This window comes from Scyliorhinus torazame, chromosome 3 (genome assembly GCF_047496885.1).
Source record: "Scyliorhinus torazame isolate Kashiwa2021f chromosome 3, sScyTor2.1, whole genome shotgun sequence".
Lineage (NCBI taxonomy): Eukaryota > Metazoa > Chordata > Chondrichthyes > Carcharhiniformes > Scyliorhinidae > Scyliorhinus > Scyliorhinus torazame.
Window position 1 is genome coordinate 94,809,041 of NC_092709.1, and position 27,830 is coordinate 94,836,870.

Below are 27,830 nucleotides of genomic sequence, written 5' to 3' on the forward strand. Positions count from 1 at the left end.
TGTGCAATGTGCCCCAATTCTTAGCTATCTGGATCCCCAGGTAACGAAAGTCTCTTGTTACCTTCCTCAACGGTAGGTCTTCTATTTCTCTACTCTGCTCCCCTGGATGCACCACAAACAGCTCACTCTTCCCCATGTTCAATTTATACCCTGAAAACTCCCCAAACTCCCCAAGTATCCGCATTATTTCTGGCATCCCCTCCGCTGGATCCGCCACATATAGTAGCAGATCATCCGCATATAAAGATACCCGGTGTTCTTCTCCTCCCCTAAGTATTCCCCTCCATCCCTTGGAACCTCTCAGCGCTATCGCCAGGGGCTCAATCGCCAGTGCAAACAGTAATGGGGACAGAGGACATCCCTGCCTTGTCCCTCTATGGAGCCGAAAATATGCCGATCCCCGTCCATTCGTGACCACACTCGCCACTGGGGCCCTATACAACAGCTGCACCCATCTAACATACCCCTCTCCGAACCCAAATCTCCTCAACACCTCCCACAGATAATCCCACTCCACTCTATCAAATGCTTTCTCGGCATCCATCGCCACTACTATCTCCGTTTCACCCTCTGGTGGGGCCATCATCATTACCCCTAACAACCTCCGTATGTTCGTGTTCAGCTGTCTCCCCTTCACAAACCCAGTTTGGTCCTCATGAACCACCCCCGGGACACATTCCTCTATTCTCATTGCCATTACCTTGGCCAAGACCTTGGCATCTACATTGAGGAGGGAGATTGGTCTGTAGGACCCGCATTGTAGCGGATCCTTTTCCTTCTTTAAAAGAAGCGATATCGTTGCTTCTGACATAGTCGGGGGCAGTTGTCCCCTTTCCTTTGCCTCGTTAAAGGTCCTCGTCAGTAGCGGGGCGAGCAAGTCCAAATATTTTCTGTAAAATTCAACTGGGAATCCGTCCGGTCCCGGGGCCTTTCCCGTCTGCATGTTCCTAATTCCTTTCACCACTTCTTCTACCGTGATCTGTGCTCCCAATCCCATCCTTTCCTGCTCTTCCACCTTGGGAATTTCCAGCCGATCCAAAAACTCCATCATTCTCTCCCTCCCATCCGGGGGTTGAGCTTCATACAATTTTTTATAAAATGTCTTAAACACTTCATTCACTCTCTCCACTCCCCGCTCCGTCTCTCCATCTTCGTCTCTCACCCCCCCTATTTCCCTCGCTGCTCCCCTTTTCCTCAATTGGTGTGCCAGCAATCTGCTCGCCTTCTCTCCATATTCATACTGTACACCCTGCGCCTTCCTCCATTGTGCCTCTGCAGTGCCTGTGGTCAGCAAGTCAAATTCCACATGCAGCCTTTGCCTTTCCCTATACAGTCCCTCCTCCGGTGCTTCCGCATACTGTCTGTCCACCCTCAAAAGTTCTTGCAGCAACCGCTCCCGTTCCTTACTCTCCTGCTTCCCTTTATGTGTCCTTATTGATATCAGCTCCCCCCTAACCACCGCCTTCAACGCCTCCCAGACCACTCCCACCTGAACCTCCCCAGTGTCATTGAGTTCCAAGTACTTTTCAATGCATCCCCTCACCCTTAAGCACACCCCCTCATCCGCCATTAGTCCCATGTCCATTCTCCAGGGTGGACGCCCTCTTGTTTCCTCCCCTATCTCCAAGTCTACCCAGTGTGGGGCATGATCCGAAATGGCTATAGCCGTATATTCCGTTCCCCTCACCCTCGGGATCAATGCCCTACCCAACACAAAAAAGTCTATGCGTGAATAGACTTTATGGACATAGGAGAAAAACGAGAACTCCTTACTCCTAGGTCTACTGAATCTCCACGGGTCCACCCCTCCCATCTGCTCCATAAAATCCTTAAGCACCTTGGCTGCTGCCGGCCTCCTACCAGTCCTGGACTTCGACCTATCCAGCCTTGGTTCCAACACCGTGTTGAAGTCTCCCCCCATTATCAGCTTTCCGGTCTCTAGGTCTGGGATGCGTCCTAGCATTCGCCTCATAAAATTGGCATCGTCCCAATTCGGGGCATACACGTTTACCAACACCACCATCTCTCCCTGTAATTTGCCACTCACCATCACGTATCTGCCCCCGTTATCCGCCACTATAGTCTTTGCCTCGAACATTACCCGCTTCCCCACTAATATAGCCACCCCCCTGTTTTTCGCATCCAGCCCCGAATGGAACACCTGCCCTACCCATCCTTTGCGCAACCTAACCTGATCTATCAGTTTCAGGTGCGTTTCCTGTAACATGACCACATCTGCTTTAAGTTTCTTAAGGTGTGCGAGTACTCGTGCCCTCTTTATCGGCCCGTTAAGCCCCCTCACGTTCCACGTGATCAGCCGAGTTGGGGGGCTTCCCACCCCCCCCCCCCCCCTTTGCCGGTTAGCCATCATCTTTTTCCAGCTTCTCGCCCAGTTCCCACGCAGCTGTATTTCTCCCAGACGGTGCCCCCCCCGCCCATCCTTTCCCGTACCCACTCCCCCCTTTCCCCAGCAGCAGCAACCCAGTCATTCTCCCCCCCCCCCCCCCGCTAGACCCTCCGCTAGCGTAATTACTCCCCCCATGTTGCTCCCAGAAGTCAGCAAACTCTGGCTGACCTCGGCTTCCCCCCGTGATCACGGCTCGCCCCGTGCGGCGCCCCCTCCTTCCTGCTTCTCTATTCCCGCCATACTTATCATAGCGCGGGAACCAAGCCTGCGCCTCTCCCTCGGCCCCGCCTCCCATGGCCAACGCCCCATCTCCTCTCCCTCCCCACCTCCCCCCATCACCACCTGTGGGAGAAAGAAAAGTTACCATACCGCAGGATTAATCATACAATCCCTCTTCGCCCCCCCCCCCCCCACTCGTCCCACCACTTTGTCCAAACGTTCATTTTCGTAGTCCAATCATTCCAATTTTTCTTCTACAATAAAAGTCCACGCTTCATCCGCCGTCTCAAAGTAGTGGTGCCTCCCTTGATATGTGACCCACAGTCTTGCCGGTTGCAGCATTCCAAACTTTATCTTTTTTTTGTGAAGTACCGCTTTGGCCCGATTAAAGCTCGCCCTCCTTCTCGCCACCTCCGCACTCCAATCTTGATAGACGCGGATCACCGCGTTCTCCCATTTACTACACCGAGTTTTCTTTGCCCATCTAAGGACCATTTCTCTATCCTTAAAACGGAGAAATCTCACCACTATGGCTCTGGGAGCTTCTCCTGCTCTCGATCCTCGCACCATAACTCGGTATGCTCCCTCCACCTCCAACGGACCCGTCGGGGCCTCCACTCCCATTAACGAGTGCAGCATCGTGCTCACATATGCCCCGACGTCCGCCCCCTCCACACCTTCAGGAAGGCCAAGAATCCTCAAGTTGTTCCTCCTTGCGTTGTTTTCCAGTGCCTCCAACCTCTCCACAGATCGTTTCTGGTGTGCCTCCTGTATCTCCGACTTCACCACCAGGCCCTGTATATCGTTTTCATTCTCTGCTGCTTTTGCCTTCACGACCCGAAGCTCCTGCTCCTGGGTCTTTTGTTCCTCTTTCAGCCCTTCAATCGCCTGTAATATCGGGGCCAACAACTCTTTCTTCATTTCCTTTTTTATCTCCTCCACGCAGCGTTTCAAAAACTCTTGTTGTTCAGGGCCCCATATGAAACTGCCACCTTCCGACGCCATCTTGGTTTCTGCTTGCCTTCCTTGCCGTTGTTCCAAAGGATCCGCTGCAATCCGGCCACTTTCCTCTCCTTTTTCCATCCGTGTCCAGGGGGAACACCCTTCTGGTTTACCGCACGGTGTTTTCAGCCGTTAAAATTGCCGTTGGGGCTCCTATCAAGAGCCCAAAAGTCCGTTCCACCGGGAGCTGCCGAAACGTGCGACTTAGCTGGTCATCGCCGCACCCGGAAGTCCAGGTTTCAACATGTTGATTGATTGATCATCATTCGTTATCTTTCAGCACATGTTTGATGTGCAGGGGTCTCTAATTCTGCACAAGGCAGCAGGAGCCGTGACAAAAAGTGATCTGATTGCAGAGGTTTTACTCTTCTGGCAGTTGAAAATCTAGCTCATATGGCTAATCTTAAGAGAACTCTCCACTTCAGGTTAAACTGCGGTAGGACATAAATGATGTTTCCATCTTGACTTTCCAACTCTCTCATCACTTTTCAAGTGGTAACCTTCGCAAGTGTACATCTATATGTACACACACATATATTATATATAACATTAGCTTGCTAATATTTAACCGGTTTATTAACCATTACACGAGTCCCCATGATTTCACACTTAATATCCATGATTTTTTAATTTGCTTTTATATTTCTGCCTTGTAATATTTACATTGAAATAGTTAGATTAACGACCTGTCGCATTAGCTCAATGATCTTGGATTTACAGCCTAATCACTTGAAACTTCTTGATTTATGGCAACTGTTCATAAATGCTGATGATATAAAATTCTATAATTATAGTCCTAGACCTACTGAATATTCCTTATTAGCCCCAATGAATCACATGGCAATATCATTGAGCAATGACACACTTTAGTCCCATTGTCTGATATGCATCTTCATTACATGGCCTATCTGTACAAGATCGGGAAGTTGAGATGAGAACTGGAAGCTAAACCAGAAGGCCTACGGCTCAAATCCTCACAGTAGCTTCACTGGCCTAGTAATCCAGAGGCCCAAGCTCATGCTCTGGGGGCATGGGTTCAAATACCACCACGGAGCCGGGAATTTTAATTCAATTAATAAATCCGGAATAAACAAAGCTAATCTCCGTAATGGTGATGATAAAACGCTCATCTGATTCACTGATGCCCATTTAGGGAAGGAAATCTGCCATCCTGACCTGGTCTGGCCTACATGTGACTCCAGACCCACAGCAATATTGACTGTTAACTATCCTTCGTTCAAAGGCAATTAGGGATGGGCAGCAAATGCTATCTTTGCCAGTGATGCCCATATCCCATAAAGGAATAAAGTAAAAATAACCACTCTATTTCTGAGGTGGAAGAAGCAAGTACTGTGTCTCTGAGTTCTGGAAACTACTAGTAATGAAGAATGGGCAGGGACTGAGCAGTGTTCGTCATATTGTTGATGCCTGCAGGTTGCACCGAATAGGCATCTAGTAAGTTACCAGACCCGTCTGTAACTCTTTGTTTTCTTTTTACCTTTTCTTATACCGGTGAATGTCTATGTGGGTTAATGGAAGTGCAATCATTAGCCAGGAATCTCACAAAAACTATTCAAGTAACCAGACTCAACTGTTACCATATTTATCAGCTGCTTAGGTCACAGAAAAGATTGACGATGCTTAACTATAATTTCTCTCTCGTTAGATAAAGTCTCAGTTATTTCTGAAGGCGGAAGCTAAATCCAGTCAATTGATGTGGGTTGGTTTGGCGCTTATGTCCACTCAAGCTGGAGCACTGGCCTGGTTAACATGGTGGGTCTACTCATGGGATATAATGGAGCCAGTCACTTACTTCATCACATATGGGAGTTCTATGGGCTTTTATGCCTATTTCCTCCTCACACGTCAGGTAAGTACCAAATTAGAAGTGCACTTTGTTTGTTTGCTAATCTGAAGTGTACACTAATGTTGAAATATGAGTAACAATCTCAGAATTGTTGCAATGCCTTTTGGCCCATGTTTGCACCCACCTCTGCTTAGGAGTAATTTGCCGAGTGCCACACCCCTGCCTGCTCCCTGTAGCCTGGCTGCACATTCTTCCTTTTCAGATAACAATCTGGTTCTCTCTGCAATGCCTCAATTGAACCTGCCTTCATCACACCCTCAGTCAGTGAATTCCAGATCCTAACCACTCGCTGCGTGAAAAGGTTTTACCTCATGCTGCAATTGCTTCTTTTGCCAATTGCCTTAAACCTGTGCCCTCTGTTCCTTGATCCTTCCGCCAATGGGGAAACCTTCTCCCCATCTACACTCTTCCCCATGATTTTGAATACCTCTATCAATCCTCCTCTCAAACTTCTCACCTGCCAAGGAAAACAATTCCAAATTTTCCAATCCATCTCGGTGGCACAGTCGCACAGTGGTTAGCACTATCGCTTCACAGCTCCAGGGTCCCATGTTCGATTCCCAGCATGGGCCATTGTCCATGCGGAGACTGCACATTCTCCCCGTGTCTGCGTGGGTTTCCTCCCACAGTCCAAAGATGTGTTGGTTAGGTGGAGTACCCATGATAAATTGCCCCTTAGTGTCCAAAAAAGATCAGGTGGGGTCACTGGGTAATGGGGATAGGGTGGAGGTGTGGGTTTAAGTAGCTCTTTCCAAGGGCCGATGCAGACCCGATGGGCCGAATGGCCTCCTTCTGCACGGTAAATTCTATGATCTGCTAGGCTGAGGTTTCTCACCCCTGCGACCATTCTCATGAATTTGTTCTTAACTCTCCAATGCCTTCACAACTTTCAAAAAGTGTGACACCCAGAATTGGGCGCAATACTTCGGTTGAGGCCAACCAATGTTTTTAAAAAGTTTAACATAACTTCCTTGCTTTTACGCTCACTGCCCTAATTAATGAAGCCTACAAAGCTATCTTCTTTATCAACCACTCTTGCCACACATATCCCAGGTCCCTGTGCTCCCCTTGTACCTTTATTTTATATTGTCTCTCCATGATCTCCCTACCAAAATCAAACATCATTCAGCTACATGTTTTATTTCTTTATATTTCTGTCTGTATTTCTGATTATAAAATAATGACAGCAATAAGGTTCTGCATCTTAAAAATGTATAAATGTGACCTGAATTGTGAAATATGCCTTGTCGAAATGGTGGAAAGTTGATTGCAGACTTTAAGCTATGAAGTGAATTTAAGGAAATAGATTTTATTCCCATCAGGTGGGGGAGAAAGGATTTAAGGCGAAGAGGGGTGATCAGTCAATCTTTAAAAAAAATAAATTTACAGTACCCAATTCATTTTTTCCAATTAAGTGGCAATTTTAGTGCAGCCAATCCACCTAGCCTGCACATCTTTTGGGTTGTGGGAGCGAAACGCACGTAAACACGGGGAGAATGTGCAAACTCCACACGGACAGTGTCCCAGAACCGGGATCGAACCTGGGACCTCGTCGCCGTGAGGCTGCAGGGCTAACCCACTGCGCCACCGTGCTGCCATCAGTCAATCTTTTGATGGCAGCTATACTAGAGGACATCAATATGCAATGATTCCGCCATTGTGCAAAGAGAGGAGACACAGGGCGCAATTCTCCAGAAAGATGTCTAGGTGCGGTAGCGAGCAGGAGCTACTGTGAGCTTCCCGGAAAGGCTGGCGATGCTATTCAATGTTAATTGGTCCACTTAATGAAGCCCTGCTGGCTTCACGCGTCAAATGAAGACTCGCCGGCCAATTTGTCGGAACTACGCCAGCCCCCCCGCTAACAACGTCGAGAACCACTTAAACAGCTCCGACATAGCCAACCCCAGTCAGCTCGCAACCATGGCTGCCGAGAAGACAGGGCCCAAGGTTCGGCGATGCAGACCTGGCATGGCTCCTAGATGTGGTCCAGTCCAGGAGGGATGTCCTGTTCCCTCGATGGTCCCGGAGGTGAGCCACAAGACGGACAGTGCTGCATGGGGTGAGGTGGCGGCAGCTGGAAGCTCTTGGAGCGTGACCAGGAGGACTGGCCTTCAGTGCCGTAAAATGGTCAATGACCTATACCAGGCAGCACTGGTGAGGAGACACCAACGCCCCACGGAGACCTTTCTGCCCTCGCGCGTGGTGCATCCCCACACCAACTCTCCATGCGGCCATTTTATAAACTTCTGTATCTCCCTTCAGTCTGCATTGCCCAAAGGTGAACAACCCCACCTCCTCCAAACCTTTCCACTGTTTCCACCCCAATTTCCCTTCACAACCTGGGATGCAAGCTTTTCAGACCAGGCGACTTATCCACTCCAGGTAGGGTATACCGGAAAGGCTGGCTATCAGTGTCTTCCGGTAACGGCCGTGGAGTGAATGCTCACACATTTGGTGGCTCCCGCTCAAGGTGGGTTTTGTTGGTCCTTCCCCACCCGTATGCCGGGCCTTTTGAGTACAAAAAGTGTGTGAGTGCCCAGGGAAGGTAATACTCCTCTGGTGAGATTGGTATGGATCAGCGGACGAGAAGTGCCACGTGAAAGAGAGCAGCTGGAACAAGACCGTTTTCATGGTGCACCACAGGTGAAGATGGCAGCGGGCAAGTGGGCAGCGCTGCCCGCCCAGTGGTCGACGGAGCAGCTGGTGGAGTTTTTAAATAATTTCCTGCAGCACAGGAAGGAGACCTCGGAAGACCTGGCTAAGGTGGTGGAGCCGCTCATGGCGGTGATTGAGAAGGTGGGGCAGAGGTTGGAGGCTCAGGGCCTGGCGATACAGAAGGTGAAGGAGGCTGTGGGGGAGCATGAGGAGTGGATAGCCTCACTGGCAGCGAAGTTGGGGATGGTGGTGGACAGCCAGAAGAGGCCGAGAGAGAAGCTGGAGGACCTCGAGAATCGCTCCAGGTGACAGAATTTGAGGATCGTCAGGTGCCTGAGGGCGTCGTGGGAGCGGAGGCCGCCAAGTATGTGACAAGGATGCTGGAGCAGTTGATGGGGGAGAGGTGGATCGGGCGCACAGGGCGCTGAGGAGGCCGCAGGTGGGGAAGCTGCTGAGGGCGATGGTGGTGCGGTTGCACTGTTTCTTGGACAAAGAAAAGATTTTGAAATGAGTGGGGCAGACCAAGAGGTGCACCTGGGAAGCGAGTGAATTGGGGGCCCACCAAGATCTGGGTGCAAAGTTGGTGAGAGTAATAATCTTAATTAGTGTCACAGTAGGCTGACATTAATACTGCAGTGAGGTTACTGTGAAAATTGAGAAGAACCGGGTTCAACCACGTAAAGGCTGCCCTCTTCAAGTAGGGAGTGAAGTTTGGGGTTTTGTGCCCTGCCTGCTTGTGGGTGACGCACCAGAAACAGGAGTCTTATTTTGACTCCCAGGACTTTGAGAGACCATGGACAGTGAGGAGTGTGAGGACACTGAACATTGGAAGGAGCTTTGTGTTGATGGTAGAATGTTTGGGATGGATAGTTCGTGGTGGGTTTCGATTGGGGAAGGGTGATGGTGAGTATACCTTTTGTTGTCCTTTCTTTGTTAGTGGTTGGGGAGAGGGGTGGGGAAATTAGTGACTTTGGGCGGGGGCCACCATGCTAGCTGGACGTGCTAGTTAACGGAAGTGAAGTGGGGGGGGGGGGGGTCGTCAGGAGGAAGGGTGCAATGGGTTGGTTCTTTGTTTGAGGGGTGGAGGGGGGTTGCTGACATGGGTGTGGCGCAGTTGGTTAGGGACAGATGGCGGCGGACATCCGAGGACGGGCCTGGGAGGGACTTGTGACACAGGTGGGGGGCTGGCCCAAGAAGGGGCTGATCGACAGGGGAAGGGGGCAGGGTGCCCCCAGACCAGGCTGGTTACATGGAACGTGAGAAGGTTGAATGGGCCAGTTAAATGGTTGCATGCGGATCTGAGGAGTCTGAAGGCAGGCGTGGTGTTTTTACAGGATACGCACCTGAAGTTAGAGATCAGACGAGGCTGAGGGGTAGGTGTTCCACTCGGGGCTGGATATGAAGAAGAGGGAGTGACCTTTGAGGTGGGAAGCATTGTGACCGATCTGGGGGGGTCCTGGTAAACATTTATGCCCTGAATTGGGTTGATGAGGCGGGTGTTGGGGAGAATTCCGGATTTAGATACACACGGTTGATTATGGGGTGGGGGTGGAGTTTAATACGGTCCTGGACATGGGCCTGAACTGGTCGAACCCAAAGTCGTCAAGGTGGTCAGCAGTGGTTAGGGAGCTGAGGGGGTTCATGGAGCGGAAGGGAGGGTGGTGCGTCCTGTGGAGGTTTGGGAGGCCGAGGGCGAAGGAGTTTTCGTACTCCTCCTATGTGCAGCGGGTGTATTCCCGGATCAACTTTTTCGTAATGGACAAAGCACTGTTGGCAGGGGTGGTGGACTCTGGGTATTCGGCTCTAACCAGACGGCGCACTGGGTGGATTTGCAGGTGGTTCAAGGAAGGCCCATTGGCCGCAGTGGCGGTTAGATGTAGCGCTGTTGGCAGATGAAGGGGCGTGTGAGCGGCTGAGGGCTGCCATACGGGGCAATGTGGAGATGAATGATATGGGGGAGGTCACAGCCACCACATTGTGGGAAGCACTCAAGGGTGTAGTTAGAGGGGAGTTTATTTTGATTTGTGTGCATAGGGAGAGGGTGGGGCAGGAAGAGAAGGCAAGGCTGGTTGATGGGATTTTGAGGGTGGATAGGAAGTACTCGGTGGCACCGGAGGAGGGGTTTCTGAAGGAGAGGCAGAGGCTCCAGATAGAGTTTGGGTTAGTGTCTACGGGGAAAGCGGTGGGCAGTTGTGGAGGGCAGGGCGGCAGTTTGCGAGTATGTGGAGAAGGCGAATAGGATGCTGGCCCATCCATTGAAGAAGCAGGCAGCGGCAAGGGAGATTGGTAGAGTGAGGGACGACAGGGATAAGGTGATAATGGACCAGGAGGAGTGAATGGAGTATTTGAGGCATTTTATAGGTGGCTTTATGAGTCCGAGCCCCCGATGGGGGAAGAGGGGATGAGGTGCTTCCTGGATGGGTTGGAGTTTCCCAAGGTGGATAAGGGGGCGGCTTCAGGGTCTGGAGGCCCTGATTGGGCTGCAGGAGGTGATGGATGGCATGGGGGCAATGCAGACAGGAAAGGCCCTGGGTCCGGATGGGTTCCCAGTCGAGTATTATAAAAAGTTTGGGGCAGAGCTGGGGCCACTGCTGGTGAGGGTGTATAACGAGACGAGGGAGAGGGGGATATTTCCTCCTACATTGCCACAGGTTTCCATCTCCCTGACTCTAAAAATGTATAAGGACGTGGAGCAGTGTGGGCCGTACCGCCCAATATAGTTATTGAATACCGATGCCAAGCTTTTGGCGAAGATGCTTGCATCGTGGATTGAGGACAGTGTGCCAGGGTTGATTGGTGAGGATCAGACGGGTTTTGTGAGGGGGAGGCAACTGTTGGCGAATATGCGGAGGTTATTTAATGTGACTTTGATGCCCTTGGGGATGGGGGGTGCAGGAGGATGAGGTAGTGGTGGCGATGGACACGGAGACAGCTTTTGACCAGGTGGAGTGGGCTTATCTGTTCGAGGTGCTGGGGCAGTTCGGTTTCGGAAAGGGGGTTGTGGATTGGGTCTGGCTGCTGTATAAGGCGCCGGTGGCGAATGTGCGGACGAACCAGGTGAGTTTGTGGTACTTTGGGCTATACTGTGGGACGAGACTGTGTGCCTGCTCTCCCTGTTACTTTTCGCCTTGGCGATAGAGCCATTGGCAATGGTTCTAAGGGAGTTGAGGGATTGTGGGGGGGTGGGGGGGAAGGAGTGCTGAGCTACGCAGGGCCGGGATTCGAACCCCGGTCCTCAGCGCCATAGTCCCAGTGCTTACCACTGTGCCACCACGCTGCCCCTTCTGATGTTCTTTGGTCGTTCTTTTGATGTTTTGTATATTTAGATTTTTGTTGAAAAGCCGTGAATAAGAATATTTTCTTAAAAATCAGTGTTCAGCATCCTCTTCCTTAGTAAACACCTATGCAAATACTCATGAAATATTCTAACCTTGCGCTGTACTTCAAGTATATATTACCCCTGTTGTCCACAATTGGCCCCAAATTATCTCTTGCTCCCTTCTTACTATTTGCATGCCAGCTGAAGATTTTGAGTCCCTTTTATATTAGCTGCCATTCCATTCTCATAATTTCTCTTCGACAATCTTACTTTCCTCTTCACTTCCTTCCTTCTCAACTCATTATACTTACGTATCATATAGCCCTCCTCATATTTCATCAGATTCTCCATCTCCTTTATCATCCAAGAAGTTTTGCTTTGCTTCCCTATCTTTTCCTCTTGTTGGGATTTGCCTGGCCTGCACCTGAAACAACTCTTCCTTCGAGATTACAATTCCTCTCATTACCGTTTTTCCTGTCCGTCTTTGGTTCCGGTTTTCCCTGGAAGCGTTCCTTCTCATCCCACTGAGGTTGACTCTTTTCCAATTTAAAAGTTCTGCTTTAGATTGTTCCTTACTCCTCTGATTGTTAATCTAAACCTTATGACACAATGATCACTTGTTCTCCCACAGTCACTCGGTCCTCTCAGTCCATCTCATTTCCTGGCAGCTGATCCAGCAATGCCTGTTATGTTCTTTGTTGTAGCCGCAAAGAGAGACAATTATGGGCTGCGCAGTGGTTACCACTGCTGCCTGACAGAGCTGAGGACCCGGGTTTGATCCCGACCCCGGGTCACTGACCGTTTGGAGTTTGCACATTCTCCCCGTGCCAGCCTGGGTCTCACCCCCACAACCCAAAGATGGGCCGGGTAGGTGGATTGGCCATGCTAACTTTCCCCTGAAACTGAAAAAAAGAATTGGGTACTCTTGTATGAACAAAAGAGAAAGAATCGAAGGTGGCAGACTAGTTTGTAGAACACATTGTGAGGGGTTTATTTATAAGATGCTGCTCAAGCAGGAGACAATGGTGAACTCCGCAAAATGCTCCAATTACATCATTGTGCAACACTGCTCCAGGATCCCAGGTTCGATTCCCAGCTTGGGTCACTATCTGCGTGGAGTTTGCCCTTTCTCCCCGTGTCTGCGTGGGCTTCCTCCGGGTGCTCCGGTTTCCTCCCACAGTCCAAAAAATGTGTAGGTTAGGTGGATTGGCCATGCTAAATTGCCCTTAGTGTCCAAAAAGGTTGGGTTGGGGTGGGTGGGGTTACAGGGGTAGGGTGGGGTGTGGGTTTAGGTAGGGTGCCCTTTCCAAGGGCCGGTGCAGACTCGATGGGTCGAATAGCTTCCTTCTGCACTGTAAATCCTAAAAAAAAACATGATATTATAACACCCCTCCCTCTTTACTCCTTTCGTCTTCCCGGCATTTTATTTAATCAAATACTTCAACACAGACGCAACATATGTCTTGTTTTGTCAGAACACGATGTTCAGGAACTTGGCTCTTTGGGGTTGCCTTCCTGTACGCTGGTTCGTGTTACATATGGCGAAACCAACTCAGGAACTGTCTCTGGTTGTGTGGATGATTCTGTCATAACAGATTCTGCAATTTCAGCAGTTCTAATCCTCCAGTCTGGCATGCCACTGTCCTTACTCTCTGGTGAAAACATCTGGTACAGATTCTATACTCTCACTAGGTGCAGACAATAATTGGTCAGCATGCTGATGCCACATTCGTTCATGACAGATGTTACAGTCTATGAAATCTCTCCCGTTTTGATGAGTGCAATTGCTGGAATCCGATTTTCGCCTGAGGTGTAATTTCTTGCATGAACGTGCTCCCCAAGGTCACAGACTCTGCTTTTGGAATGTTGTTCCCTCATAGCCACTGATGTTGTTGCCTGATTATCTCCGCAGTTGAAGGGGGAGCCAACAGGTTGCACTTTGTGCATAGTTTCCTTTTTAACATTACATAACAATACAAAGCTCACTGTCTATATTAGTGTTCCTGTGTGTCACTAGAAAGCTATTGACCCGTTTCGGTAGAGAGCCTTTATCCCTCAAAACCTTCACAGCATGCTTGAGCGATTTGTACGAATCATTCAGCCAAGCCGTTGGTAGCTGGATGGTAAGAGGCTGATTTGATAGGGCGGATGCCACACCCCTTCAGGTTGTCCTCTAATTTGGCTGGTGTGAACTGAGTACAGTTATCGCTCACGAGTTGTTCAGGCCGCCCAAATCTTGCAAATACCTCGTCAGTCCTTTCTATGGTCTGTTCCGTAGTTGTCGATTTTGTAATAGCAATCTCCGGCCACTTCGAATGTGTATCAGCCATGACCAAAAACATGGATGCAAAGGTTGTACTGGAGGTACATTTCTCAACGCAGTGGCACATCCCCACCTTCTCCTCTATTTGAGCTTCCAACCCGGGCCACCAAAAGTAGCTTCTCAGCAACTCTTTAACTCTACCTACACCGGGATGGACCTTGTGCACTTGTTCCAGGATTTTACTTCATAGGCACACCGGAATGATTACTCTCATACCCCACAACATACTCTATTCTGTACCGTCAACTCAAGATTTAAATTCAATCTTAATCTTTATTAGTAAGCTTACATTAACACTGCAATGAAGTTACTGTGAAAATCCCCTAGTCGCCACATTCCGGCGCCTGTTCGGATACACTGAGGGAGAATTCAGAATGTCCAATTCACCTAACAGCAGGTCTTTCGGGACTTCTGGGAAGAAACCGGAGTACCCGGAGGAAACCCACGCAGACACTGGGAGAACGTGCAAACTCCGCACAGACAGTGACCCAAACCGGGAATCGAACCCGGGTCCCTGGCAGCAGTGCTAACCACTTTACCACCATGCCGCCATGGTAACGTAGGGTTTAAGGTCTTGATTCTTTCTGTGCTCTTGTGTTAGAGCGCCGTTTTGAAATTCCCCATCACCAGATCTGTTTGGGCAAAATTTTACACCTGAGAAGGTTTCACCGGAACATTTTCCACATGACGTAGATAGACTATGTCGTTGATGTATTCATCAGATTTGTGCTTATCTGCCAGGTATTGTTAATCTTGCAGTAGCAGTCCAGACAAAGCATTCACGTTTGCGTGCTGTTCAGACCCAAGGATATCCTATAACATCATCATGTGTCAACAAGATTAACGCCCAAAGTTGTAATGGACTAGAAGCAAATGAAGGGGGTCCCCTCATGTCAACCCAAAATTGTTGTTAAGGGACGATGGTCAATCAATAGATAAATTGGCAGCCAAATAAATAATGCTGAAATCTTTGAATACCAAAAATAATGCTGAGCGCTTCTTCCTCAAGTTGAGCATAGTTGGACTCAGCACTAGTCATAGAATCATAGAATTTACAGTGCAGAATGTGGCCATTCGGCCCATCGAGTCTGCACTGGGCCTTGGAAAGAGAACCCCTCTTAAACCCACACCTCCACCCTATCGCCGTAACACCACCTAACCTTTTTTGGACACGAAGAGCAATTTAGCATGGCCAATCCACCTAACCTGCACATCTTTGGACTTTGGGAGGAAACCAGAGCACCCGGAGAAAACCCACGCAGACACAGGGAGTACGTGCAGACTCCGCACAGACAGTGGCCCAAGCCGGGAATCGAACCTGGGACCATGGAGCTGTGAAGCAACAGTGCTAACCACTGTTCTCTGGGCCACCCCAAGTCTAATGTCCTGGAAGCAAATGCTATTGGTTGCTCTTCGCCTAAGGCATTATCTGCAAGACAACTGCTCCAACCCCATAGGGTGATGCATCGCAAGCAAGCTGCAGCGTTGATTTTGGGTTACAATGGACCAATAACTCCAATTCTTGTACTTTTTCTGATATTTTGGTATGCATCCTCCCAATCTTTCACCAAAGCAATGTGTATAAAGGCTTCAAACTTGTTGGTAACTGTGGTACGAACGTTCCATAGTAACCTAGAAATGACCTTAACTGAGTCATGTTCTGCAGTCGTGGAACATCCATAATCTCCGGCACATTAGGTTCTTTGTGAAGACCGTTTTGGTTGATGATGTGTCCAAGATAGTGTATGAAAAAATTACAAAAATTGTACTCTTTTTTGACCCTGAGATTATGTAGTTGCAGCCTTGAAGAGTAGCTTCTAGATTCTTTACATGCTCTATATCATCCTGTAATCAAAATGTCATTCAGGTAGCATTGCACACCTGATAGCCACTCAAGATCTGATCCATAATACAGGGTTGATAGTCATTTTGAAATCCCTGCATATTGGTACTGAACCATTCTTCTTAAGACTTGGAACAATTAGGGTTGCCCAATCGCTGGAGGCAACAGGCTCAATGACTCCTATCTTCAGTAACCTCTCAAGTTCTTCTTCCACTTTAGGTTGAATAGTATAGGGTACAGCACCTGCTTCCACACACTTAGGCACGCTGTCTACATTTATCTTGAGTTTGACTTAGACCCCAGTCATGGATCCAAGTGACTCCTCGAATACCTTTGCATACTTTTTCAGAAGTGGTTGAAGATTGTTTATAGAATCAACAGGTTGATTCATGACAGCCCAGTTTAGCTTAATCGTCCTTAACCAAGATCTGCCCAAACAATGCTGGAACGTTTCCTTGAACAATGTGAAGAGGCAACTCCACTTTCTGCTTGTTAACTTCCACAGTCACCCTGATGAAGCCCTTCAGTGGCACAACCCCCTTGGTAAATGCCCTCAAGACCACATCAGATGGTTGCAATGGCAGATACCTCAGTTTCTGACAGTATATAGATTCAGGTATAAATTATACTGCAGCAGCTATATCCATTTCCATCTTTATTATGTTCCCATTTAATTTTGGATAGACTCAAAATTGTTACTGATCTCCTTGTACTGCTAGAAGGTTGAGCTTAAATTCCGTAAGCTGACTTAACACTTTGGTACTTGGTAAGTCTTCAGTTGGATCAATTAACTGATAAACTCCTGTAGACTTTATGGTATTTTTCTTGGTACACTTCTTTTGTGCTGATGAAGGTTGTCACAACCAACATATCTTGGCAATGTGACCAACTTTACCACAATTTGTGCATTTATTCTCCCTACTCCGTCAATCTCCAGCCATATGCCCCACTTGGTTGCAGTGATGACATGGTAGGTTCTTGGTCGACCTGCTTCTCACAGACTCCATCTCATGACTTTAGCTCAAACGCCAACCAGTGAAGTTTCTCTCTTAGCAAGTTCCATAGATGTTGCGATATCTATAGAAGATTTTAGGGTTAATGCACCTTCAGTCAACAATTTCCTTTGGATGGCTTCATTCCTGAGCCCACAAGTTAATCTGTAATCGGTTGTGAAGTGTATCATCCAAAATCTGGCCAAATTCTCAGTACTTTGCCAGCTTTCACAATGATGGAACAAGTTGTGAAATGTTTTCCCTTCCCCCTGTGCACGACAGTGAAAGCGGAATCTTTCAGCCATAAATAGTGGACGGGGAGAGAAATGTTCTTGCAAGGCTGTCATCATATGACTTGACTTGACTCGACTTGACTCAACTCCAGGTTTAGCTGGGTGTACTAAATTCTGCAATAACAGGAATGTTTCTCCCCAACTAAGCTGAGAAAGGTCACAGTATGCAGGTCTGCTGTTGTCTGATTGGCTTTAAGGTACGGCTGGAATCTTTCCTCATTAGAGTTCCACATCTTGTCCTCCTCATCAAAAGTGTCTATGGTGACTTTTCTTTGTGCCATTTTGGAATTGCAGCTCTGTGCTAGTCAGCCTGCAGCCTGTCTTCCCTTCTGTTTATTTCTTCGCTGTTAAAAGCAGACAACCCATAGTGCACAAGCAGACTTGTGCCTTGCTATCGATTCCTGGGCATAGGTTGCAGAGTCACAGCCCCATAGGTTCATGTTCCCATGGCCCATTTCAGTGCCCCATACCATTGTAGGTGGTAGAGCTGCAGAGACTGTCTAAGTGGACTGAAAACTTCAATCCTCCGTTTAAAGTAAATCCCTGGTAATTTGCAATTGTCTGATAGGGTTTCTTTAAAAAACCTTTACTTGCACCAATGGCTGTTGTGATCGACTGGATGTTTTGCCAATGCCCCACTACAAACTGAACGGTGTCTTATGAGTTATTTATTTACTTGAGAGTTACTTTTACTTGTCACACCTTGGAAGCCGATGATATTTCTCCCGACCTCACTCCCGATGGTTTATGTGCCTGGATCACTGTCGCTGATTCCTCCTTCTAGGTCTCAAAATTGTAGTCCAAAGTTATTTTTCTCCCTTTTTTTAATGTCCCAGATCTTGCCGCCAGTTTCTCGTTTGTTATATTCTTTGTTGTAGCCGCAAAGAGAATCAGGTGGCACATGTCGAGCTCATATAACATAGTGCAAGAGGTTTATTTAGAAGATGCTGCTCAAACTGGGTACAGCGGTGAACTCAACAAAAGATCATGAAACGCTCTGATGACATCATTGTGTTAACACTTGACATTACACCAGCCAATGGTGTTACTCTGATACGTAACAGCCTCCTTTCTGGCGGGGCCAAAACATACCAGCACAGAAAGTTTCCCCTGAACACATTTCAGAAATTCTTCCACCTCCTTACCCTTTCTCTAACATTAACATTAATTACACGGTAGCATAGAGGGCAGCATGGGTGCATAGTGGTTAGCACTATGGCTTCACAGCGCCAGGGTCCCAGGTTCGATTCCCGGCTTGGGTCACTGTCTGTGCAAAGTCTGCACGTTCTCCCCGTGTCTGCGTGGGTTTCCTCCGGGAGCTCCGGTTTCCTCCCACAAGTCCCAAAAGACAAGCTATTAGGTAATTTGGACATTCTGAATTCTCTCTCCGTGTACCCGAACAAGTGCCAGAATGTGGCAATTAGGGGCTTTTCACAGTAACTTTATGTGATGTAAGCCTACTTGTGACAATAAAAGATTATGAAAAAAATACTGATTAGCATTAAGTCTCCCAATATCACTGCTCTATAGGGATCTGCAAGACCTGTGATTTCCCTGCAGATTTGATCGTCCATCTCACTCTGTCTCACTATTTGGAGACTTATGAAATGCTGCTGGGGGTGTGATCATTCCCCTCTTCCTTCACAACTTAATCGGATGGGTTCTGTCCTCGCCTTCCTCGAGGAAATCCATGTCTTTCCTAATCATTACTGCAACACCACCTCCCCTTTTCCTTCCCTATCTTTTCTGACTACTTGCTATCTGAATATTTAGTGCACAGTCCTCACCATTTTCAAGCCACTACATCATATTCTCACTCTCCTATTTCACAACACTGTATTTACGTACATGAATTCTAAACCTGTCTTTGTATTCCTCTCATAGTCCTTCATAACCTGCCTGTGTCTAATACGATACAAATTCCTTCTCTTACTCCTTTGTGCATCTTCATCCTCTTTTCTGCTTCCATATGCTTGTGCCCACCCCCCTGCCAAATTAGTTTAAATCAGGCTTGTCCAACCTGTGGCCCGCAGGCGATTGTGGTTCGTGAAGCCCCTCCTCCATTTGGCCCCCGGAACGATTGTTCAAAATGCCGGTAAGACATTCAAGCAAGATGTTTACAAATTATACCTCCTGCGAGGTACGAGATTTTTTTCAGCTTGGAGAAGTAACTTGTATTTCTCCAATCCAAATCCTGGCCTATGGCTAAGTGCAAGATCAAAGCTTTAAAAGAAAGGATTGTTTGTTTCAAGTAAGAGGAGTGGTTGGATTAAGACCTCAAAACACAAGGGCTAAATGACTGAGTGAGGTGGATGAGCTGAATGATTCTTTTCTTCTATCTACATTCTTTTCCAATTTCCCTTTCTCGTCATTAAGTTTAGTGACGGGGATATCATGGCGTGTAAGCATGGCTCCCTACAGAGAATATTGAATCACCCCATGATGTGCAGCAAACCTTGTAAATTGTCATGTCAATGGCCAATGTCTGCCAGTGCAAATAACATTGGTCTTGGGTCTGTCGCTCGGTTGGGATTTGTGGCATGTGAAAAAAGTGTTTTGGTGTGATATTGGAGTGTATGTGATCATTGACCATTCCTGTCTGTTTACTGACAGAGCAGGACCATGTTATTTGGCATTGTCACCAGTTTACTTAAATTGCATCTCTTTCCTTTAGGATTGTGTTTATCCTGATGTAAAAGACAGACAGTTCCTTCATTACTTCCATCGAGGCGCCAAACGAAGCAGCTTTGACATCGAGAAATACAACAAGATCAAGGAGGAGTTGGCTGAGGTTAGATGGCAGCTAGTTCAAAAAAACAAATATTGTGCATGGGTCGTTTGATTAATAAGTCCTGCTCCTCATTCAAGATGGGGCTCGGAGCATGGCGACTCTGCAAGCTCGCCCAAATCCAAGTTCTGTCCGTCCCACTTTCTGCTACTGTCCCCTTGGGCTCTGCCAGTGGGTCAACAATCACCACTGCTCCTTGCATTTCTCTCCAGAATATCTGTTCACTTGTAAAGGTTGCATTCACCTCATAATTCTGGCTAAAACTTGGATCATGGGTGTTACCCTTTGCTGAAGCCTTTTTACCTAGCTAATACTTTCTCATCACATTAGTGGTGTGAGTTAATCACTAAATTATCCCTTGGCCCTGTAGTTTTCCAATTCCTTCTCCTCCTCTGAGCACTTCACCTCATTTTACCCCTTTTGAACCTGCTTTAACAATCACATTCTCTGCGGCCTACCCCAAGTTGCATTTTCCCTCAGCCTCGGTCATTTCATCTCCAGCACAGCTCAGCATTTTCTTTCTCCCCTGATTTCACTGCACCTTTGTCCTCCCTGAACATCCGTCTCCCTATCCGTACTTACCCTTGGTGCTGCTTTTGACAGTTAACCATGTTATCTTCTATGCCACCACTCCACTATCAGCTCAGTGGGGACTGTCCTTGCTTACTTCCACTCTTACCTCGCCAGTCGCAGCCACAGCATCTTCAGCAATGGTTTATTTTCTCACCACTGCACACCTACCTCTTGGAGTCCCAAGGACCTTTCTTTGGCCATCATCCCTGTGGCAGTATGTATTGGGGGTCATGTGGGACTGGAAGCCCTAATGTCATTGGCTGACAGATCCCGGGTCCTGGTTGGCCGTTGACCTCAAGCTCCGCCCTGAAGGTGAAGTATAAGAAGCCGGTGTCTTCCCCCGCTGGGGAACAGACACGCTTAATAAAGTCTCATCGACTTCACTATATTCGTCTCATGGAGTCTTTGTGCGCTACAATTTATTAAGCGTGCCTAAAAAGGACTATGGAGCTCAGGATCATTCCAGAATGCCTGAGGATCAGCCCCCACGCAGTGAATGCGGCAGCAGCCTTCAAGCACTGGCAGACTTGCTTCGAGGCCTACATCAGGGCGACCACATCCGAGTCTCAGACGAACAAAAACTGCAGGTCCTGCACTCGAGGGTGAGCACGGAGATTTTCACCCTCATTGAAGACACCGACGATTTCCAGACGGCGTTCACAGCACTGAGAAGTCTCTACGTTCGCCCAGTTAACCAAATCTACGCTCGCTACCAGCTCGCGACAAGACGGCAAGCTCCCGGAAAATCGATGGACGAGTTCTACGCCGCGCTGCTGATTTTGGGACGAGCCTGCAGCTGCCCGTCGGTGAATGCAAACGAACACACGGACATGTTAATGCGCGACGCTTTTGTGGCAGGTATGCAATCCACCCAAATCCGCCAAAGACTTCTAGAAAAAGAGTCGCTAGGACTCTCAGAAGCACGGGCCCTAGCAGCCTCCCTAGACGTGGCCGCGCGTAATACCCGCGCCTACGGCCCCGACCGCGCGGCAGGCCATTGGGCCCCGTACGTACCCGTCGCGGCAAACCCCCTACCCCCCCCCCCCCCCCCCCCCCGGACACCCCACAGGCTTGCGCAGTCCAAACGCCGAGTCGCACCGGGGGCGCCCGCTGTTATTTCTGCGGCCAGGCGAAACACCCCCGACAGCGCTGTCCGGCCCGCGCAGCCATCTGCAAAAGCTGCGGGAAAAAGGGCCATTATGCGGTGGTGTGCCGATCCCGCAAGGTCGCCGCCGTCCCGGGGCCACAGGGAGCCCTACAAGCAGTCTATGCGTCCCAACCCCCCCCCAGCACGCCATGTGCGACCCGCAGGCGCAGCCGCTCTGGGTCCCGACCACCGCGGTCCCGGGAGAACTGGGAGCCCTGCACGCCGCCTACGCTCCCCAACCCCCCTCCCCGCAGCCCATGTACGACTCGCCGCCGGCGCTACCGCTTTGGGTCCCGCCAACACTCTCCACGGAGAGGAGGGGGTTTTTCGCGTCCCTAACGCCACCCTCACCCCCGTCCCGCGCCCCACCCGCCGGCGCCACCTACTTGGACCCCGACCACCGCTGTCCCCGGTGAGGGAGCTCCTCGCGCTCCTTGCGCTCGCGGCCCCACGCCTGACCCGCCGGCGCCGCCGACTTGGGCCCCGACCACCGCTGTCCCCGGTGAGGGAGCTCCGCGCGGTCCTAGCGCTCGCGGTCCTAGCGCTCGCGGTGAGGGAGCTCCGCGCGGTCCTAGCGCTCGCGGTCCTAGCGCTCCCAGACCCCCCAGCACACCATGTGCGACCCGCAGACGCCGCCATTTTGGGTCCCGACCACCACGAGGGGAGGAGGGGCGCCGTTGTGCGACCCGCAGACGCCGCCATTTTGGATCCCGACCACCACGAGGGGAGGAGGGGCGGCGCCATCTTGGACCGCCCCCGACCTGTACGACGCATGGGGGCGGCCATTTTGTCCACCCCCGCTGCCATCTTGTGACCTCCCAGCCACGTGCGATGTATGGGGGCGGCCATTTTGTCCATCCCCGACGCCATCTTGGACGGCAACAACGGACCCCACCCCACTACTTCAACCACGGCTCGCTTCGGTCATGCTCGATCAGGCTCGGCCCCGGACACTCCAGACGACGAAGACAACGGTCCTAATTAACGGCCACGAGACGCCATGCCTAGTCGACTCCGGGAGCACGGAAAGCTTTATACACCCTGACACGGTAAGACGCTGTTCCTTGACCACCTATCCCAGCGCACAAAAGATTTGCCTAGCTGCAGGATCCCACTCCGTACAGATCCAGGGATTCTGCATAGTTACCCTAACGGTGCAGGGGAGGGAGTTCAAAAACTACAAACTTAACGTCCTTCCCCAACTCTGTGCCCCCACCTTGCTGGGATTAGATTTCCAATGTAATCTACAGAGCCTTACGTTTAAATTCGGCGGCCCCATACCCCCACTCACTATCTGCGGCCTCGCTACCCTCAAGGTGCAACCCCCGTCCTTGTTTGCGAACCTCACCCCGGATTGCAAACCCGTCGCCACTAGGAGCAGACGGTACAGCGCCCAGGACCGGACCTTCATTCGGTCCGAAGTCCAGCGGCTACTAAAGGAGGGCATAATCCAGGCCAGCAATAGTCCCTGGAGAGCGCAGGTGGTAGTAGTGAAGACAGGGGAGAAACAAAGGATGGTCATTGACTATAGCCAGACCATCAACAGGTACACACAACTAGACGCGTACCCTCTCCCCCGCATATCCGACATGGTCAATCGGATTGCCCAGTATAAAGTCTTCTCCACCGTGGACCTCAAGTCCGCCTACCATCAGCTCCCCATCCGCCCAAGTGACCGCAAGTACACAGCCTTCGAGGCAGACGGGCGATTATACCATTTCCTACGGGTCCCTTTTGGCGTCACAAACGGGGTCTCGGTCTTCCAACGGGAGATGGACCGGATGGTTGATCAACATGGGTTACGGGCCACGTTCCCGTATCTCGACAATGTAACCATCTGCGGCCACGATCAGCAGGACCACGACGCCAACCTCCAAAAATTCCTCCAGACCGCCAAAGCCTTGAACCTCACGTACAACGAGGACAAGTGCGGTTTTAGCACCGACCGGCTAGCCATTCTGGGCTACATAGTACGCAATGGGATAATAGGCCTCGACCCCGAACGTATGCGCGCACTCATGGAATTTCCCCTCCCGCACTGCCCAAAAGCCCTGAAACGCTGCCTGGGGTTCTTTTCGTACTACGCCCAGTGGGTCCCCCAGTACGCAGACAAGGCCCGCCCCCTAATACAGACCACGACCTTCCCTCTGTCGACAGAGGCTTGCCAGGCCTTCAGCTGCATCAAAGCGGACATCGCAAAGGCCACGATGCGCGCCATCGACGAGTCCCTCCCCTTCCAGGTCGAGAGCGACGCCTCCGAAGTAGCTCTAGCGGCCACCCTTAACCAAGCGGGCAGACCCGTGGCCTTTTTCTCCCGAACCCTCCACGCCTCAGAAATCCGCCACTCCTCAGTGGAAAAGGAAGCCCAAGCCATAGTGGAAGCTGTGCGACATTGGAGGCATTACCTGGCCGGCAGGAGATTCACTCTCCTCACTGACCAACGGTCGGTAGCTTTCATGTTCGATAATGCACAGCGGGGCAAAATTAAAAATGACAAGATCTTAAGGTGGAGGATCGAGCTCTCCACCTTCAACTATGAGATCTTGTACCGGCCCGGAAAGCTGAACGAGCCGTCCGATGCCCTATCCCGCGGCACATGAGCCAACGCACAAATTGACCACCTCCAAACCCTCCACGAGGACCTCTGCCACCCGGGGGGTCACTCGGTTTTACCACTTCATCAAGTCCCGCAATCTCCCAAACTATTTAGAAGAGGTCCGTACAGTCACAAGGGACTGCCACATCTGCGCGGAATGCAAGCCGCATTTTTTCAGGCCAGATGGAGCGCACCTGATTAAGGCTTCCCGCCCCTTTGAACGCCTCAGTCTCGATTTCAAAGGGCCCCTCCCCTCCACCGACCGCAACGCATATTTTCTTAATGTAGTGGACGAATACTTCCGCTTTCCTTTTGCCATTCCCTGCTCCGACATGACTGCGGCCACAGTCATTAAAGCCCTGAACAGCATCTTCACACTGTTCGGTTACCCCGCATACGTCCACAGCGACAGGGGGTCCTCTTTCATGAGTGACGAGCTGCGCCAGTTCCTGCTCAGCAAGGGCATACATAGCCTCAAGCAGGACGACCAGCTACAACCCCCGGGGGAACGGGCAAGTAGAAAGGGAAAACGGCACGGTCTGGAAGGCCGTCCTACTGGCCCTACGGTCCAGGGATCTCCCAGTTTCACGGTGGCAGGAGGTCCTCCCGGACGCTCTCCATTCCATCCGGTCGTTATTATGTACAAGCACTAATCAAACGCCCCACGAGCGTCTCCTTGTCTTCCCTAGGAGGTCCTCCTCTGGAACGTCGCTGCCGACCTGGCTGGCGGCCCCAGGACCCATCCTGCTCCGAAAGCATGTGCGGGCACATAAGGCGGACCCGTTGGTCGAAAGGGTTCACCTCCTCCACGCAAACCCCCAGTACGCCTACGTGGAGTACCCCGACGGCCGACAGGACACGGTCTCCCTGCGGGATCTGGTGCCCGCCGGCACCACGCACACCCCCCCCGACACCATCAACCCAACCGCCCCCCTTCCTGCCACCGCCGCACCCCGCGACCGCCCCCTTCCCAGGAGGATCAGTCCCCCTCCCCTTTGCACCGACAGCTGAAACCGTACGGCTCCTGGAGGCGACAACACTGGTACAAGCACCACCACCACCGCCGGGGCCGAGGCGATCGACACGGACGACCAGACCGCCCGACCGACTCGTGGCGTCGATGTAAAACAAAGATGGACTGTTCAAAGAACATTTTGTTTTTTTCCTATACCCTCTGTAAATAGTTGCAACAGGACGAAACTGTCCAATACTGTACTACCATGTGAATGTTCTATCCTCCCAGGACCAGCCCTGTAAACCCTTACCACCATACGAAGCATCACCCCGCCGGGTTCATTTTTGACAAGGGGTGAATGTGGTTGTATGTATTGGGGGTCATGTGGGACTGGAAGCCCTAATGTCATTGGCTGACAGATCCCGGGTCCTGGTTGGCCGTTGACCTCAAGCTCCGCCCTGAAGGCGAAGTATAAGAAGCCGGTGTCTTCCCCCGCAGGCCAGTTGACTATCGAGCTGCTGGGGAACAGACACACTTAATAAAGCCTCATCGACTTCACTATATTCGTCTCATGGAGTCTTTGTGCGCTACAATCCCTTCCTCATCCACACAGCACCCATTGAAGAAATGCGGTCAACATCAAACACACCTATACCAATTTGATGTTGTCAGACGACTTGTCCGTTAGCCAGTCTTGAATGAATTGCAGTTAACTCCAATTAAAAATGGTCTTCTGGTACAAACTATGTGCTCTTCCCACCAATTCCAGCTCCATTTCCACTCAGTCTCGGGTTGGACAAGATTGTTCACAACCTCTCCATTCTATTCGATCCCGAGCTGAATCTCTGACCCCATATTGCCTATGTCACGAAAACTGCTGTAATATTGCCCATCTTCACCTTGCTGTTGCTAAAAACTCTCACCCGTACTTTTCTCACCTCTGTGTTCAACTAATTTTGATGCTTATCTGGCCAGTCCCCCATCCTCCACCACGTATTTTATATATTGCAGCTCACACATAGGTCTGGATTCTCCAATTCTGGAGCTATGTCCCCACACCGGCATGGGAACGGTGGTGTTTAAAGCCAGGAAAACCGACGCAAAATGGGCACCGATTCCGGTTTTGCTGCGGGCTAGCAGGATGGCAGCATAGAGCACCCGGCTCTGGCTGCCGATATGCAGCGGAGAATTGCCGGGTCCGTGGACACGCATGCGGACGGTGGCGGCTCGTGGACCCAGCCCGTGAAATAGTCCCCACCTTCGGCCGGCTCGCGCGCCCCGGACGTTCCCCCCCCCCCCCACCCCACCCCGATTGTGGCGGCGCTGTACTGAGTCCACAACCGCCACGCCGAGTTCCCGATGGATGAGACCATGGAAGACCCAGGCCGTCGGGAACTTGGCCAGCGTCAGGAACTCGGCCGGTCGGGGCGGAGCATCGGGGCCTGAGGCCGTCGATACATGGCGCGGCATACTCGGAGAGTACGCCGCTTTGGAGGGGGCGGAGCATAGTGAAAGCAGCTCCGCCCCCGATTTCATCGGGAATTTGGATTCTCAGGCCGTTCGCCGAGCCCAATTTTGGCATCGGCGACCGGAGAATCCAGCCCAAGAACTCTTGCTGCCCAAAACCTATCCTGCAGTACGTTTTGCTGACCCATCACATTTGTTCTCACTGACCTATATTCACACACGGTCCTCAAATGCCTCAAATTTAAAATTCCCACCTTTTGTGTTTAAAATCATTCATAGCATGTTTCCATCCCTATCTCTTAAGCCCACACTCTAGCCCCCACACCAGGCCTATGACTTACTCCAGAGTTCTTTTCTAATTGTGGCCTTTTAGACATCCTTCCCCATCCCATTTCCTTGTTTTTTCCTCTGTTTTTGACTCTCTCAGCTCAAAGTAGTTGTTCACCATCCAAAACCCTCTTCAGACTTTCCTCAAAACCCACTTTACTAAGATTTTGGTCACCCCTCCTGGCATCTCCTCCTTTAGTTTGTCATTCTATTCTTTCTGTTAGAAGTGCAATATTCATGCAAAATGTTAAAGTTTGCTGATTATTTCTTTTTGTTGTTTTCTGTAGGTAGAAACAAATCTCAGACGACTGCGTAACCCTTTGCAACTGAAACTTCCAATCGAACAACTAAATGGCAAAGACTAAAATGAAACTGTAGCAAATGGCGACATAAACGTGGGACCATGCTTCATTCTGACATTGACCTCTTCATCTCATCAAATGCCTACACGCAGGTGTTCACCTGTCGTTCTGTTTTACTTTTATTTAAAAACTGATTTTAGTTTTGTGTTTAAAACCGTTTTTGCTGTTCTTTGGCATTCGTTGAGTGAAGAGCCCGTGAACCTGGTTTAAGCTCTGCTATTGATACACACCTTCTTCCCCAGCCTCTTGTTTCTGACCCCAATACTTCAGTATGAAGCTCTGACAATTATACTGAAACGCTCGTTTGGTGAATGTGGTCTGTCACATAATGTTTGATACTTGCTTCAAACTGCAGCCTTAATGCTGGTATCTTGATTACAAAGAAGTGCACTGGAAAGACCAGCAGTCTTGTAAAATTACCAATGCAATTCGGAGAGACTCACTCTAGGTAGAATTCAAATGACAGCCTCCTGCATTGTTTTTTTTGTTTTCAATTTTTTTAAAAACAGCTGAACTGGTCAATGGTGAAATGCGAAAATAATGAAGCAAGTTGACTTTTTGATTATTGTCTCGCTTTTTCCAATACAGTCTCGTACGGACTATTTGATGCTGTCCTTTTCAGTACTGTGCCAAAAGGTGGCATTTAAAGGCAGTGTTGTTTGTACGAATATAATAAACTGCAGTATTTTAACCTT

At 50.0% G+C, this 27,830-nt stretch overlaps 1 protein-coding gene across 1 annotated transcript in view; it reads left to right on the forward strand.

Annotated features, from left to right (window-relative positions):
* LOC140408585 (calcium uniporter regulatory subunit MCUb, mitochondrial-like) overlaps positions 1 to 27,830 on the forward strand; it is a 231,176-nt gene extending 203,346 nt beyond the window's left edge. The window contains exons 6-8 of the mRNA XM_072495999.1: positions 5,295 to 5,498; positions 19,595 to 19,711; positions 27,061 to 27,830. Coding sequence (XP_072352100.1) covers positions 5,295 to 5,498; positions 19,595 to 19,711; positions 27,061 to 27,138 — 399 coding nt within the window. The 3' untranslated portion in view covers positions 27,139 to 27,830. The remainder of the gene's footprint in view (positions 1 to 5,294; positions 5,499 to 19,594; positions 19,712 to 27,060) is intronic.